General features: G+C 40.8%; 3 protein-coding genes across 4 annotated transcripts in view; 2 read left to right on the top strand and 1 right to left on the bottom strand.

Moving 5' to 3' along the window:
* Nucleotides 1–14,970, top strand: part of LOC105484446 (centromere protein L) — an 80,418-nt gene that overhangs the window by 20,128 nt on the left and 45,320 nt on the right. The window contains exon 12 of one of the 2 annotated variants that reach the window (XR_988953.3): nucleotides 890–3,965. The exons of the other annotated variant lie outside the window; for it this stretch is intronic. The gene's annotated coding sequence lies outside the window, so the exon portion shown is untranslated. Of the gene's footprint in view, nucleotides 1–889; nucleotides 3,966–14,970 lie in introns of those variants that run through there. 2 annotated transcript variants of the gene reach the window in all.
* Nucleotides 1–14,970, bottom strand: part of LOC105484929 (aspartyl-tRNA synthetase 2, mitochondrial) — a 48,860-nt gene that overhangs the window by 16,412 nt on the left and 17,478 nt on the right. The window contains exon 12 of the mRNA XM_071075879.1: nucleotides 3,406–3,468. Coding sequence (XP_070931980.1) covers nucleotides 3,406–3,468 — 63 coding nt within the window. The remainder of the gene's footprint in view (nucleotides 1–3,405; nucleotides 3,469–14,970) is intronic.
* On the top strand, nucleotides 6,020–14,963 carry LOC139357650 (endogenous retrovirus group K member 7 Env polyprotein-like). Its single transcript, XM_071075929.1, has 2 exons — nucleotides 6,020–7,602; nucleotides 12,585–14,963. The coding sequence occupies exon 2, from the start codon at nucleotides 13,380–13,382 to the stop codon at nucleotides 14,490–14,492; it is 1,113 nt and encodes a 370-aa protein (XP_070932030.1). The 5' UTR covers nucleotides 6,020–7,602; nucleotides 12,585–13,379; the 3' UTR covers nucleotides 14,493–14,963.

Below are 14,970 nucleotides of genomic sequence, written 5' to 3'. Positions count from 1 at the left end.
TAAGTTAGGGACCAAAAGAGAACTTGAATCCTCAAAGGTACTCAAAAAGATATTTTATGAATAAAACCAGAATAAGATGCAGTGAAAAAAGCTCCTGGGGGGAAAAAAAAAATTCAACAGAAGAGTTGAAGAAATCTCCAGGAAAATAGAACAAGACAAAGAAAATGGTGAAACATGACATGCCAAAGAAAAGAGGTTAAATTGGTTCAACATACAACTAGTAGAAATTCCAAAAAGAGGCTAGAAAAAATGATGAGGTCAAAATAGTTAGATAATAAAAGAATTTTCTACACATAATAAAAGAATTTTCTACACATAAAAAGACATAAACCTTCATACTGAAAGGGCTCTTCAAGTGTATAACACATTGAATGAAAAATGATCAAAAGGCAAATGAACTCTGAAATTTCAGAACATAAAGAATCAGAAGGCAAAATCTTCCAAAGAGAAAAAATCAGGTCTGCTATAATGGAGTAAATTCACACAAGCATCAGAGCATCAGACTTCTCATCAGTAGCAATACACGGGAGAAGAGAGTAAAGCAATGCCTTAAATGTTCTAAAGCTGTGCTGTCTAGTGATGCACTGTGGCTATGTACATTTAAATTAATTAAAATGAAATAAAGTAAAAAGTTCAGCCCTTTAGTTGTACTATCCTATTTCAAGTGCTCACTAGCTACATTGGCTAGCAACGACTATACTGAACAATGCAGACATAAAATGTTTCCATCATTACAGAAAGTTTTATTGGACAGCACTCTTCTAAGATGATATGGCTGTCAATTCAAAATTTTGTACTAAGCCAAATTATTATTAATCAAGTGTGAGGTTTTAAACATAAAGACATTTTGTAAGAACTCAGTAAGCTGATCTCTCACATGCTTTCTTAGGAAGTTACTTGACTACATACTCCAACACAAAAAAGAAAGAGGAAAACCTGGGATCCAGGATGAGTTAGTTCAACTCAAAAGAATGAAGAAAAGGTTCAGAAAGACAGCTGAGCAGAAGGTACAGAGTAACTAGGTGAAGTCTGTTTATGTGAGCCTTATCTCTCATCACAGGAAGTTAACAAGGTTTAAATGAATTAAGTAAAAAGAAGAAAGTATGTAGAGATATTTCCAAAAACAGAGATACTCTGGCAGAATACTAGGATGGATGTGGCAGGCTAGAGCAAATGATTATTGCATTTCATCATTAATGCTTCTTTATTTTTTGAACCATGTCTATGCCATATGTTGCTAAAAAACACGTAAGATCTTCTAAAAGCAATCAGAAGCCAAATCAAGTTAAAACATTAATAAAAATAGTAGTAGTAGTACCCATTTCTTACATAAAAGTTCAGGGAATTAGGAAGGAAAAAGAAGAAAGAGAACAATGAAAGAAGAAAATGTAATAATAGTCCCATCAACTGAAGGCTGCCAAAGTTAACCTTCAGGCTTATTTCCTGGTCCTATGGTTCTTAGATGCAGATTTTATACACTAATAAAATAAAAATTGGAAGATAAAGGGTTGCCAATTTTTAATTTTATAAAGAAACGGCATATTTCATCCCCCCACTCCCCCCACCACCAACAGAGAGATAAAGGATAGTTCTTTAAATTTGTTTAACTTTATGAAGCTTTATAAAGCTTGTTATATTGCCCTGACTTTTCTGATTTTGTCTCAACCCATTTTGGAAACCACTATCCCAATCTTTTTTTCTTATATAAAAATCTACTTATTGTTCTTTGTGCTTGAAGTATGAGGCTTGGGAAATGGTGGTAGAGGTAGGTAGTCCATTTTCAATATACAAATATAATGTTTTTACATGGTTATAATCAGTATAAATATAATTCTATAGCCTCCTTTTCTTACATATCATTATAAGAGCATTTTTCCTCTATTAAGTCTTAGAAAACAAGATTTTAAAAAGGAACTTTAATATTAATTCCTTTGATTATATCATACTTTATTTAATTACTCCCATATGGTTTCATTTTATTCCTGTTATCATACCTAAGATTCTTTCCTTTTTTTTTGAGACAGGGTCTCACTGTGTCACCCAGGCTGGAGTGCAGTGGAATGAACACAGCTTACTGCAGCCTCCGTCTCCTGGGCTCAAGTGATGGGCTCAAATCCTCCCACCTCAGCCTCTCAAGTAGTTGGGATGATAGGTGTGTGCCACCACGCCCAGCTAATTTTTTTTCTGTTTTTTGTAGAGACGAGGTCTCACTATGTTGCCCAGGCTGGTCTCAGACTTCTGGGCTCCAGTGATACTCCCACTTTGGGCTCCCAAAGTGCTGGGATTACAGGTATGTGCTCCCATGCATGGCCGGATCCTTTCTTTCTTTTTTTTTTTTTAAGAGACAGGGTCTCACTCTGTCACCCAGGCTAGAATGCAGTGGCATGATCATAGCTCACTGCAACCTTGAACTCCTGGGCTTGTGAGTCTCCTGCCTCAGTCTCCCAAGTAGCTGGGACTACAGACAGACATGTGCTACTATGCCCAGCTAATATTTATTTATTTATTTAGAGACTGTGGCCCAGGCTGGAGTACAGTGGTGTGACCTCAGCTCACTGCAACCTCCACCTCCTGTGTTCAAGTGATTCTCCTGCATCAGCTTCTCAAAGTAGCTGGGATTACAAGTGTGCACCACCACACCTGGCTAATTTTTTGCTTTTTTTTTTTTTTTTTTTGAGACAGAGTCTTGCTCTGTTGCCCAGGCTGGAGTGCAGTGGCCCAATCTCAGCTCACTGTAAACTCTGCCTCCCGGGTTCACGCCATTCTCCTGCCTCAGCCTCCTAAGTAGCTGGGACTATAGGCCCCTGCCACCATGCCTGGCTAATTGTTTTGTATTTTTGGTAGAGATGGGGTTTCACCGTGTTAGCCAGGATGGTCTCGATCTCCTGACCTTCTGGTCTGTCTGCTTCGGCCTCCCAAAGTGCTGGGATTACAGGCATGAGCCACTGCGCCTGGCCAATTTTTTTTTTCCAAGATGGAATCTTGCTCTGATGCCCAGGTTAGAGTGCAGTGGCACAATCTTAGCTCACTGTAGCCTCAAACACCAGGCTCAGGTGATTCTCCCACCTCAGCCTCCTAAGTAGCTGGTACTAGGGGTGCAACAGGGCAGCATGGTGGCCTGAGCCTGTAGTCCTAGCTGCTTGAGAGAGAGGCAGGAGCATTGCTTGAGCCTAAGAAATCAAGGCAGCAGTGAGCTATTATGGCACCACTGCACTCCAGCCTGGGCAACAGAATAAGACCACATCTCCAAAATAAATATATAAATAAAATAAAAAATAAATAAAGGCAGAAGAATGATCTGAAATAACAAGATGCTCAAAACTAATGATAATGATAGTTTAGTTAACAATAGTTAAAAATATTGAATCTCTATGAGGAAAAAAACCGCTCTAATTAACTCCTTACCTGATTAAAATGGTCAGCTGCAAATTTTCTGATGGATTCAATGTCTTTCCTTTTTAAGTATTTCTGATGAAAGAAAAATCAAAGTAAACTTGTCATTATGACACTTAGCTTCATAAACATGGTTATGCGATCAAATGACAAACAAATATATTTTGTGTCTTCCTATTACAATAGTAAGATTTAATAAAAATTCAATGTCTGGGCTGGGCACGGTGGCTCATGCCTGTAATCCCAGCACTTTGGGAGGCCAAGATGGGTGGATTGCTTGAAAATTGGGAGTTCAAAACCAGCCTGACCAACATGGTGAAACCCCATCTCTACTAAAAATACCAAAATTAGTTGGGTGTGGTGGCAGATGCCTGTAATCCCAGCTACTCGGGAGGTTGAGGCAGGAGAATCACTTGAATGCAGAAGGCAGAGGCTGCAGTGAGCCGAGACTGTGCCACTGCACTCCAGCCTGGGTAACAAAGTGAGATTCTGCCTCAAAAAAAAAAAAAAAAAAAATCAATTTCTGCTACCAAATGACACATTTTTAAAGCTTGTTACAGTGCTTATTTTTTCCAGTTATGCAACTTTTTTTTTTTTTTTTTTTTTTTTTTTGTGATAGAGTCTAGCTCTGTCACCCAGGCTGGAGTACAGTGGCGTGATCTCAGCTCACCGAAAACTTCACCTCCCAGGTTCAAGTGATTCTTCTGCCTCAGCCTCCCAAGTAGCTGGGATTACAGGTGCCCACCACCACGCCCAGCTAATTTTTGTATTTTTAGTAGAGATGGGGTTTCACCATGTTGACCAGGCTGGTCTTGAACTCCTGACGTCATGTGATCTGCCCGCCTTGGCCTCCCAAAGTGCTGGGATTACAGGTGTGAGCCACTGCCCTGGGCATGCAGCTCTTATTGCAAATAGCTGTGAATGTATTCCACAGAAGACCCTTTATATCTAATATGCAGGATAAATGTTCAACATGAATGTTTACAACTGAATTGTGAAAGAAAACTTTCAGATCAATAAAAGGATTCAGAATTTGATTATTTGAGGTTTCTTAAAATTCTATCTTTTTTGAAATTATCTCAATGTCTTTCAAATGAGACATTATGGTTATCATGTTACATAACTTGGAAGCGATCCAAACACTTACACAGTTTGATGTTTTGGGGTGTATTCCCCCTCCCTTCGAGAGCATGATGTCTTATCAGATCCCCTATGTGAGAACTTGGAGTCAACTCCCTCTTCCCCCCAGGAATGTTACCTCAAACCTTATCATAATACCCATGTGTGAATTACTGACCTCAACTACTGGACTTCAAAAATACATATAAACTTAAGAGTTCCACAGACACTTTGATAGCACATGCTGTGATGGGATATACTCTGTCAACTGCTTCTCCTACAGCCAAGAGATGGGTGACACCGTTAGCCTTGGAGGTAATCTCTGAAGCCTCGCCCACCCACACTGGCACTGCCCTCTAGCATCGAGGGACCTTAGGTGTAGTCTATACTGTGGTGGTCAAACCAGCTTCTCCCAAGAACTGCTCATATAAGAGTACACCTCAAACTTTAATTAGACTTTACTTTCCCCAGAGGACTACTTCCATCCTAATAGAGCAAGTGGACTTCAATAATTTTGGAACTCACTCGCTATGTGATTAATGCCCCTCAGCTACTGTTTTCCCTGTGAGGATTGTTCATGTTATTCTCTTTTTTTTTTTTTTTTGAGACGGAGTCTCACTCTGTCGCCAGGCTGGAGTGCAGTGGCGTGATCTCGGATCACTGCAACCTCTGCCTCCAGGGGTCAAGTGATTCTCCTGCCTCAGCATCCCGAGTAGCTGGGACTACAGGTGCCCGCCACCACACCTGGCTGTTTTTATATTTTTAGTACAGAGGGGGTTTCATAGTATTGGCCAGGCTGCTCTTGATCTCCTGACCTCGTGATCCACCTGTCTCGGCTTCCCAAAGTGCTAGGATTACAGGCGTGAGCCACTGCGCCTGGCTCTTATTTTCTCTCTTTTAAGTATTGTGAACCTAAGAAAATATTTTCTTTGTATGGCAATAAACCATGTGATTTGTGAAATCATATTTTAATCGTCTTATTTCTACCATAAGCCATGCATCATTAACTATATTCATGCGGCATTTAACTAGGTATGGGAGGTATAAAAAGATGAAAACATGATCCACACTCCTGCAGTTCTTATATGTACTTGAGAAAGAACAAACTTGAAATGGTATACATAATAATAGGCAAAATATCATACTGAGCTTACCTGAACATATTTCTTATGCTTGGACTATAGTATGCACAATAAATTACTCTTTTTTTTTTTTTTTGAGACAGAGTCTTGCTCTGTCACCCAGGCTGGAGTGCAGTGGTGTGATCTCGTGCTCACTGCAACCTCTGCCTACTGGGCTCAAGTGATTCTACTGCCTCAGCCTCCCAGGTAGCTGAGATTACAGGCACCCACCACAATGCCCAGCTAATTTTTTTATTTTTAGTAGAGACAGGGTTTTGCCTTGGCCTCCCAAAGTGCTGGGATTACAGGCGTGGGCCACCGTGCCCAGCATGACAATAAATTACATTTTACTGGATATGTGAAGTAAATAAAAAGTAATGAGAGGCCAGGCATGGTGGCTTACACCTGTAATCCCAGCACTTTGGGAGTCTGAGGCGGGTGGATTACCTCAGGTCAGGAGTTCGAGACCGTCCTGGCTAACATGGTGAAACTCCATCTCTACTAAAAATACAAAGAAAACTTAGCCAGGCGTGGTGGCATGTGCCTGTAGTCCCAGCTACTCAGGAGGCTAAGGCAGGAGAATCGCCTGAACCCGGGAGGCGGAGGTTGCAGTGAGCCAAGATCGCAGCGCTGCACTCCAGCCTGGGCGACAGAGCAAGACTCCGTCTAAAAAAAAAAAAAAGAAAGTAATGAGACTGAGTTCTTACTCCGTTCTGAATATACTGCTTACGTATCCAAATGAGTATAGACTTTCAAAATCACAATCTTATTTAAAATATAACTGGAATGCTTCTTATGAAATTACTTTTAAAGCAGATGTACTACCTACAGAAAAGAGGTGTGTACCATTGCTTTAGTCAATGCTTGCTCAGCCCAACCATTCTCTCTCTCCCTTCTACCCCCTCTTCCCCTTCCTTTTTGCTTTTTTAGCTCCATCTCCTTTTATTTCCCTGTTATTAATGCAATTGAGATGAGAACTCTCAGAAGATCAAGAATCAACATAGAATGGCCATGCTGGCACTGATACAGGGCTAAGAGATAGACAACTGAGGCTGCAGACAGAATACTACGTATTATTTTATGCTCACACAGTATCCACAATGAAGTACAGGAGTACTACATAGCATCGTTTATTACATATTTTAATTTTTTTTTTTGAGACGGAGTCTCTGTCGCCCAGGCTGGAGTGCAGTGGCGCGATCTCCACTCACTGCAAGCTCCACCTCCGGGTTCACGCCATTCTCCTGCCTCAGCCTCCCGAATAGCTGGGACTACAGGTGCCCGCCACTGCCCCCAGCTATTTTTGGTATTTTTACTAGAGCGGGGTTTCACCGTGTTAGCCAGGGTGGTCTCGATCTCCTGACCTCGTGATCCGCCCGTCTCGGCCTCCCAAAGTGCTGGGATTACAGGCGTGAGCCACCACGCCCGGCCTATTACTTATTTTTGAGACAGGGTCTTGCTCTGTTATCCAGGTTAGAATGCAGTGGCACAATCATGGCTCACTGCACCCTTGAACTGTTTGCCTCAAGTGATCCTTCAACCTCAGCCTCCCGAATAGCTGGGACTACAGGTGTGAGCCACCATGCCAGGTAATTTTTGTAGAGACGAGGTCTATGTTCCCCAGTGCAGGGGCCTTTGAAAACAGTATGCTGAGAATAGATAGGGCTCAAGGACAGTATCTCCAATTGAACTTTTAATGAACTCCCGTAGGCGCCAAGAAGGCGGGCAGATAAGGAAGAGCATAGAAACAAGGAACTGAGTAGAAGGTTACATCTGGGAAAAGAAAGTTTGTTTTGCATTGCATTCTTTCTGCTGACGTGGGGTTTATGGGGTATAAATAAAGTGAGGCGGAGGCTCTGAGTGCGGCCGCCATGTTCTCTGTGTGTCTTTGTCTTTTGTGTGTTCTTTCATTCTCCACCACCCCCGGCACGGACCCCAACAAGTGGCACAGCGAGCAGGGTCAGCACGGGTGAGTAGGGGAGAACAAGAAGGGGAACCCCCTAGGGGCGGGTAAGGCTTGGATATTGTTAAGGGGAACCTTCTTAAGCTTTCATTATGGGAATTCCATCTCTCTGGCCTCAGAATATTTACGCCTGTTTTAAGGACTGTTGCTGTCTATAGGAGTAGAAGTGAAAGAAAAAGACTTTGAAGTGATTGTTTGCCCATGTTGAACAACATTGTTACTGGTTTCAGTATCAGACTAAAGTGCAGCTGAATCGGAGAGAATGGTTACAGGTAGTAAAAGCTCTGCTTAGAGCTCTCCAGTTAGGGGATATTATGCCTCTAAAATTGTGGACCTTGTGTAACTCTATCACTCAGACATTTGAGTTACTTGAGACTGATTCAGAGTGTGGTAATGTAGCCACAGGAGGAAAGGTATCTGAGGATTTGGGAAAAAATAAATCTGAAATGGAGCCCATTTGTGCCAGGGTAACAGAGGATGGGGGGGTAGCAAAAGGGGGAGAAGAGAAAAAGCCAGTTCTTCCTTCTTCTAAGGGAAATTCTGACATGCAGTGTATTATGGAAATGCTTCAACAAATATTACAGATACATTCTTCTAATTCACCTTTGCGAGCTTTCCCTGTTTCTTTTCCTTCTGCCCTGTTAAAAGAGGATTTTCCAGTGCCTCCAACCCCCTGGCTTCCTTACCTTTACCTTTGTCTGGCAAAGTTTTCTCAGTGCCTTGCCCGCCATTGGGGGACGGAGAAGAGGAAAGATAAAAAAATTTAAGGAGCTGGATCTGTTTCCAATTATTTGTGCTTCTTTTGCTCCTAATGCTCAGTTTTTAAATGGTGGCAATAATATCCAATTTAATCCCTTACAAATTAAATTTTTAAAAGAAATGAAAGCTGCCATTTCTAACTATGGATCTCAATCTCCTTTTATCCTTGGTCTTCTTGATGTGTTTCATCAGAAAATTTGATGATTCCTATAGACTGGAAGACTTTGGGGAAGGCTTTTCTTGATCGTTCTCAGTGGTTATAATTGCACAGCTGGTAAATGGACAAGGCGCATGTACAGGCTAGAAAAAATGTTATGTGTGATCCCCCAGGACCTACTGAGGAACAACTCACAGGCACGGGCCAATATGCTACTCTTAATGCTCAGGCTGGTTTAGATGATGTTGCCCTTACTCAAATCAAGACTTTGTTTTTAAGGGCCTGAAATAAGGTAGAGATAACAGGAAAATCTTCCCTTTCCTCTGTGAAGATTTTACAGGGCACAAATGAACCATATCCAGATTTTGTAGCCCGTCTTCAGGATGCCGTATTGAAAATTGTGAGTACTGACCTTGCTTAAAAAATTTTGTTACAAACATTGTCTTTTAAAAATGCTTATGCTGACTGTCAAAAATTGTTAAAATCGTTAAAGGCCAATGGGGCCAATTTAGATAAATATATTAAAACTTGTGTTAGTGTTGGAGGGGCTATTTATAATGCTCAATTATTTGCTGGAGCTTTGTCTAAAGCCTTAAAAGGAAATAACAAACAAGGTGTTTGTTTGCAGTGTGGTAAACCTAGACATTTCAAAAAAAGAATGTCATAAAAATTGAACACTTTTATCCCTCAAGGCAGAAAGCTGCCTTCAGAGGTGTACAAATGTTGTGGTAAAGGTCGACATTGGACAAATAAATGTCGTTCCAAAACTGATAAAAGTGGAAATTTACTGTCTCCTCTCCTGGGAAACGGGAGTTGGGGCCCACAGGCTTGGGGCCCCAACAATTACAATATAAGTCTACTACAATACCCAGTGAGCAATGACCTACAACATCAAGGAATAAATTCAAGTCCTCCTTAAGGATCCTACACCTTACCCCCGTTTCTCAGCTTTATGCGGCAACTAAGCAGAGCGCCGCTGCTGACTTAGCTATTACTCAGCCTTATACTTTGTCTCCTAATAGAGGAGTATATAAATTAGCTATTCGAGTGTGTGGCCCTTTGCCAAAAGGACATGATGTTACTAATAAAATTCTTATTATGGTACAAGTCTCACAATTTATACGCCTAGAGGCAGGGGAACGTATTCTCAATAGGGAGGGTTTGATAGCACAGGAAAAACTGTTTTTTGGGAAACTTTAGTTTCTAATCAAAAGCCCTTATGTTCATTGCGTATTAATGGAATAGTTTTTAAAGGGTTAATTGATATGGGGGTGAATATATCTATTATTTGTTTAAATTAGTGACCTATACAATGGGAAAAAAGACAAGTTTCAGTTATACTCACTGGCTTGGGTGCTGCTTCTATGGTTTATCAAGACGTAGAACCTTTAACCTGTGTCGGTCCTAAAGGTCAACAAGGTCAAGTTTTTTTTTAATATTATTCCTATCAATATTAATCTTTGGGGACAAAATCTTTCATAACAATTTGGTGCTTTTTAAAACGTTCTTCATATTTCCTCAGCTGCCAAAAATATGATGTTCAAAATGGGCTACAATCCTTTAAACTCACAGCCACTGTTCACCAGCCTCAAGTTTTATAATTAAAGTGTAAAACGACCACTCCTCTTTAGGTGAAACAGTGGCCATTATCTAAAGAAATACTTAGGACTTTAAAAGAGTAAGTCAAAAAACAAATGGCTGAGAGGAATCTAAAGCCACGTACTTCTGCATGGAATTCCCGTCTTTGTCTTGTTCTTAAAACTGTAAATGTTTACATTCAACCTAGGGAAAGTTTACAGCCTGGTCTTCCTAATCCTGCCCTTATCCCACAAAGTTAAAAATTAATGGTCATAGATCTCAAAAATTGTTTTTTCTCTATTCCATTACAACCTCAAGATTGTAAAAAGTTTGCCTTTATTATTCCTAAATATAATAATGGACAACCTATTCAGAAATATCAGCAGAAGCTTCTTCCCCAGGGTATACTTAATAGCCCTACTATATGTCAAAAATTCGTACATAGGACTTTAAATCCTGTAAATAATCAGTTTCCAACTGTGTTAATTTATCATTGTATGGATCTTCTCTGTCCCTGTTTTTAATAATTTTCAGCCACTTTTTCGATATCAATGGAAAGTTTTACTTCAAGGTATGTTAAATAGCCCTACCTTGTGTCAAGAATTTGTCCATAGAGCCTTGGATCCTGTTCGAAAGCGTCATCCTTCTGTTCTTTTATATCATTATATGGATGACATTCTTCTTGCTGCACCCACCAGAGAAAAGCAGCAAGATGCTTTTGTATCATCACAAACTCAGCTTTTCTTTTACTCACTTAATATTGCTCCAGAAAAAATTCAACTGGATTTTCCTGTTCAATATTTAGGTTATACCTTAAGAACACAAAATATTCGACCCCCAAAAAACTCAAATTCGACGTGATCATTTAAAAACATTAAATGGTTTTCAAAAGCTTCTAGGAGACATTAATTGAATGCGTCCTGTTTTAGGAATACCAACATATCAGTTACAACATCTTTTTTCTATTCTAGAAGGAGACAGTCACTTGGACAGCTCACGCCATTTAACTCCTTTGGCTTTACAGGAACTCCAGCTTGTAGAAGAGCAACTTCAAAAGGCCCATTTACATTATCTCCTTCCCGATGTTCCCCTTTCCCTTTGTTTATTTCATACTTTACATTCTCTTACAGGAATGATTCATCAGACCAATCGGCTGCTAGAATGGATCTTTTTGTCCAATAAAATATCTAAATGCTTGGCTACTTATATCGATCGTTTAGCTGAGCTGATCATCAAAGGACGACATTGTTGTCGACAACTTTAGGGAGGAGATCCTTCCTTAATTATTTCTCAATTCACTCATAATCAGATCACTTATCTTCTTGCGACTTCTGATTCTTGGCAAGTTGCTTGCGCTTCCTTTGTTGGACAATTTTCTACCAAATATCCTAAGTCTCCGATCTTTTCATTTTTTAGACAACATTTTGTGTTGCCTTTCTCACTAATTTCTGTATTTCCTGTTCAAGGTCCTACCTTTTTTACCGATGCTAGTAGCAATGGTAAGGCTGGATATTGGAGTGTTCATCAATCTCGAGTTACAGTTTATCCTTATCCCTCGGTGCAACAGGGAGAACTGTTTGCTATTCTCATGGTCTTACTTGATTTCCCTACTACTAGTTGTAATATTGTTAGTGATTCTCAATATGCCGTTTATGTTACTTCTTATATTTCTCAGGCCACTTTACCTCTTTGTGCTACTTCTTCTCTTCAAAAACTCTTTTCCTTATTATCTTCTACTTTGAGCCAACGTCGAGCTCCTTTATTCATCACTCATCTTCGTTCTCATTCTCAACTTCCTGGACCATTAGTTCATGGTAATACTCAGATTGATTCGCTTTTAATCGGCCACCTACATGCTGCAGAACAAAACAAGCTCGTTCTCTTATTCGAGCTTGTCTTTCCTGTGCTCCTTTGAGCATTCCATCCTTCCATCCTGGGCTTAATCCATGAGATGTCCCTTCTTTTGGACGATTAAAGTATGTTCATCATACCATTGATACCTTTTCTCATTTTCAATGGGCCACTCAGTTGCCATCTGAGAAAGCTGATTCTGTTATTACACATCTCTTAGCTTGTTTCGCCATCATGGGCATTCCTCTTATACTTAAAACTAATAATGCCCCTGCCTATGTCTCTCATAAATTACAAGTTTTCTTACAGCAATACAATATTCAACATATCACCGGTATCCCGGGCAACAGTCAAGGTCAAGCCATCATTGAGCGTGCAAATTTAACTTTAAAAACTCAACTACTAAAACAAAAAGGGGGAAATGAGCCCCCTAGAAACCAGATTTTGAAGGTTCTTTTTACCTTAATTTTTTTGAATCAATGGAGACAATTGCAAGACTCTGCTGTCGTAACCCATCTTTCCTCACCTCCCTCGGTGATAGTCCCCACTGACAATTTAAAGGTTTGGTATCCTAATGAAGAAGGTAAGTATGTTCAAGGGCAAGTTCTAAAACAGGGACGGGGCTATGCTCTTGTCCTTACAGGGAGCGGACCTGAGTGGTTTCCTACAAGATGATTGAAACCCTGTTGAAAAGAAAACTGGATTCAGCATGCATTTCTTCCTTTGTTAGATGTGCCTCGGCGGGGGACTTATTTCTCTTAGTGAGGCTTTGTATGAATATTGGACTTATATTCCCTTTCCGCCCTTGTATCAGGGAGTCGCCTGGGGGGAGGCGGAAATTAAGGTTTTCACCAATGACATTACTTGGATGCCGTCCCCCTATATAGACAAGGACAATATAGAACGGGAAACAGGAATTATAATCAGCACATACCAATTTGGAGAGGAAGGACTTCCAATATGTATGGGAAATAGTCCTCATTGTCTCCGAAAATCGCATGAAGCTTGGGCTATTCACTATAACCATAGTCATGTGGCTGCTAATACTGTTATTATTGTAACTAGAAGCTTTCAGTATAATCATACTGTATATAGTAATGAAACTATTCCTAGTTCTTTACCTTTTTGTCCTATTCCAGAGGTTTCTCCTAATATTGAGGTCCAATATTTCTCCAATATTGCTAGAGTGGCAACAATGTCGGGGAACTAAACCCTGGATTTTATTAGAATATAATGGGATGCAAATAACTGATTGGAGTGTGCACGGTGATTTTCAAATAAAATTTAGTCATATACCTTTGAAATGGCACCGGGTAAATAAAAGTATTGCCGCTAATAGTAATGAAACCTTGGTATGGCGTGAAGGAGGCCTGAAGTACAGAGTCATCTTTGGAAGTTGTTAGCTGCAGGCGATGCCATTAGCACTTTTGTGGGGAATATGTCCCTTAATCTTTCTAACCCAAATAACTCCTTTCATATTCAGTTATATCGGAATACCTCCCGATATATTATTGCTTGTGTCCGTAAGCCCTACCTATTATTAGCGGGGAATTTGACATGTGATAATAATACGGGAATTGTTAATTGTACAGATACGTGTACATTTTTGTCTTGCCTCAATCATTCTTGGTGGCACAACTTTACTGGGGATATTTATATCCTCAGGGCTCGTAAGGAAATTTGGCTACCTGTTAACCTTACGCGACCATGGGGGGCATCACCTCTTGAAACTTATATTTGGACTTCTCTCCAGCGAGCCCACCGTGCCCTTGGACTTATAATTGCCTCGGTGATGAGCCCTGTCACAATCATCTCCACTGCAGCCATAGCAGGGCTCACTCTACATCAAAGTATACAAAATGCTGAATTTGTGCAGCAATGGCACGAACAATCTCACCGGTTATGGCTTCAACAACAAAACATTGACTCTCAACTTGCTGAAAAATTGGACAACATGGAGCAAGCATTGACATGGCTTGGAGATCAGCTCACTGTACTCAGTACTCGGATGACATTACAATGTGATTGGAACTCCACTCAATTTTGTATAACGCCTGTGCCTTTTAACATCTCTCAAAATTGGACTGTAATCCGAAAATTATTAGTAGGCCATCAAAATATTAGTTTGGACATCCAAGAGCTCACTCAGAACATTTCCGAAGCATTTCGACAACAATTACATGTGTTGTCTGGAACCGTAACCCTGCAGAAGCTGGGTCAGCGCCTTGCTGCCTTTAACCCATGGACCCAGATGAAAACATGGATTTCTACAATCTCTGGAAGTATATTGCTTTGGGCACTTGGATTGGGTCTACTTCTTTTGGTGATTCGATGCTCCCTCCGTCGCCTCCAAAAACAAAAGAAAACACAGGAACAAATATGGGCTACCTTTTTAGGATTGAGGCAAAACAAAAACAAAAAGGGGGAAATGCGGCCGGGCACAGTGGCTCAAGCCTGTAATCTCAGCACTTTGGGAGGCCGAGACGGGCGGATCACGAGGTCAGGAGATCGAGACCATCCTGGCGAACACGGGAAACCCCGTCTCTACTAAAAAATACAAAAAAAAAAAAAAAAACTAGCCGGGCGAGGTGGCGGGCGCCTGTAGTCCCAGCTACTCGGGAGGCTGAGGCAGGAGAATGGCGTAAACCCGGGAGGCGGAGCTTGCAGTGAGCTGAGATCCGGCCACTGCACTCCAGCCTGGGCGACAGAGCCAGACTCCATCTCAAAAAAAAAAAAAAAAAAAAAAAAAAAAAAAGGGGGAAATGCAGGGGCCTTTGAAAACAGTATGCTGAGAATAGATAGGGCTCAAGGACAGTATCTCCAATTGAACTTTTAATGAACTTCCGTAGGCGCCAAGAAGGTGGGCAGATAAGGAAGAGCATAGAAACAAGGAACTGAGTAGAAGGTTACATCTGGGAAAAGAAAGTTTGTTTTGCATTGCATTCTTTCTGCTGACGTGGGGTTTATGGGGTATAAATAAAGTGAGGCGGAGGCTCTGAGTGCGGCCGCCATGTTCTTTGTGTGTCTTT

This window comes from Macaca nemestrina, chromosome 1 (genome assembly GCF_043159975.1).
Source record: "Macaca nemestrina isolate mMacNem1 chromosome 1, mMacNem.hap1, whole genome shotgun sequence".
Lineage (NCBI taxonomy): Eukaryota > Metazoa > Chordata > Mammalia > Primates > Cercopithecidae > Macaca > Macaca nemestrina.
Note: the sequence above shows the minus strand (reverse complement) of the source record. Positions and strands in the feature narration are given on the sequence as shown.

Coding starts and splice junctions, on each gene's coding strand:
- LOC139357650 (XM_071075929.1), top strand. CDS start 13,380: ATGTCCCTTAATCTTTCTAACCCAAATAACTCCTTTCATATTCAGTTA.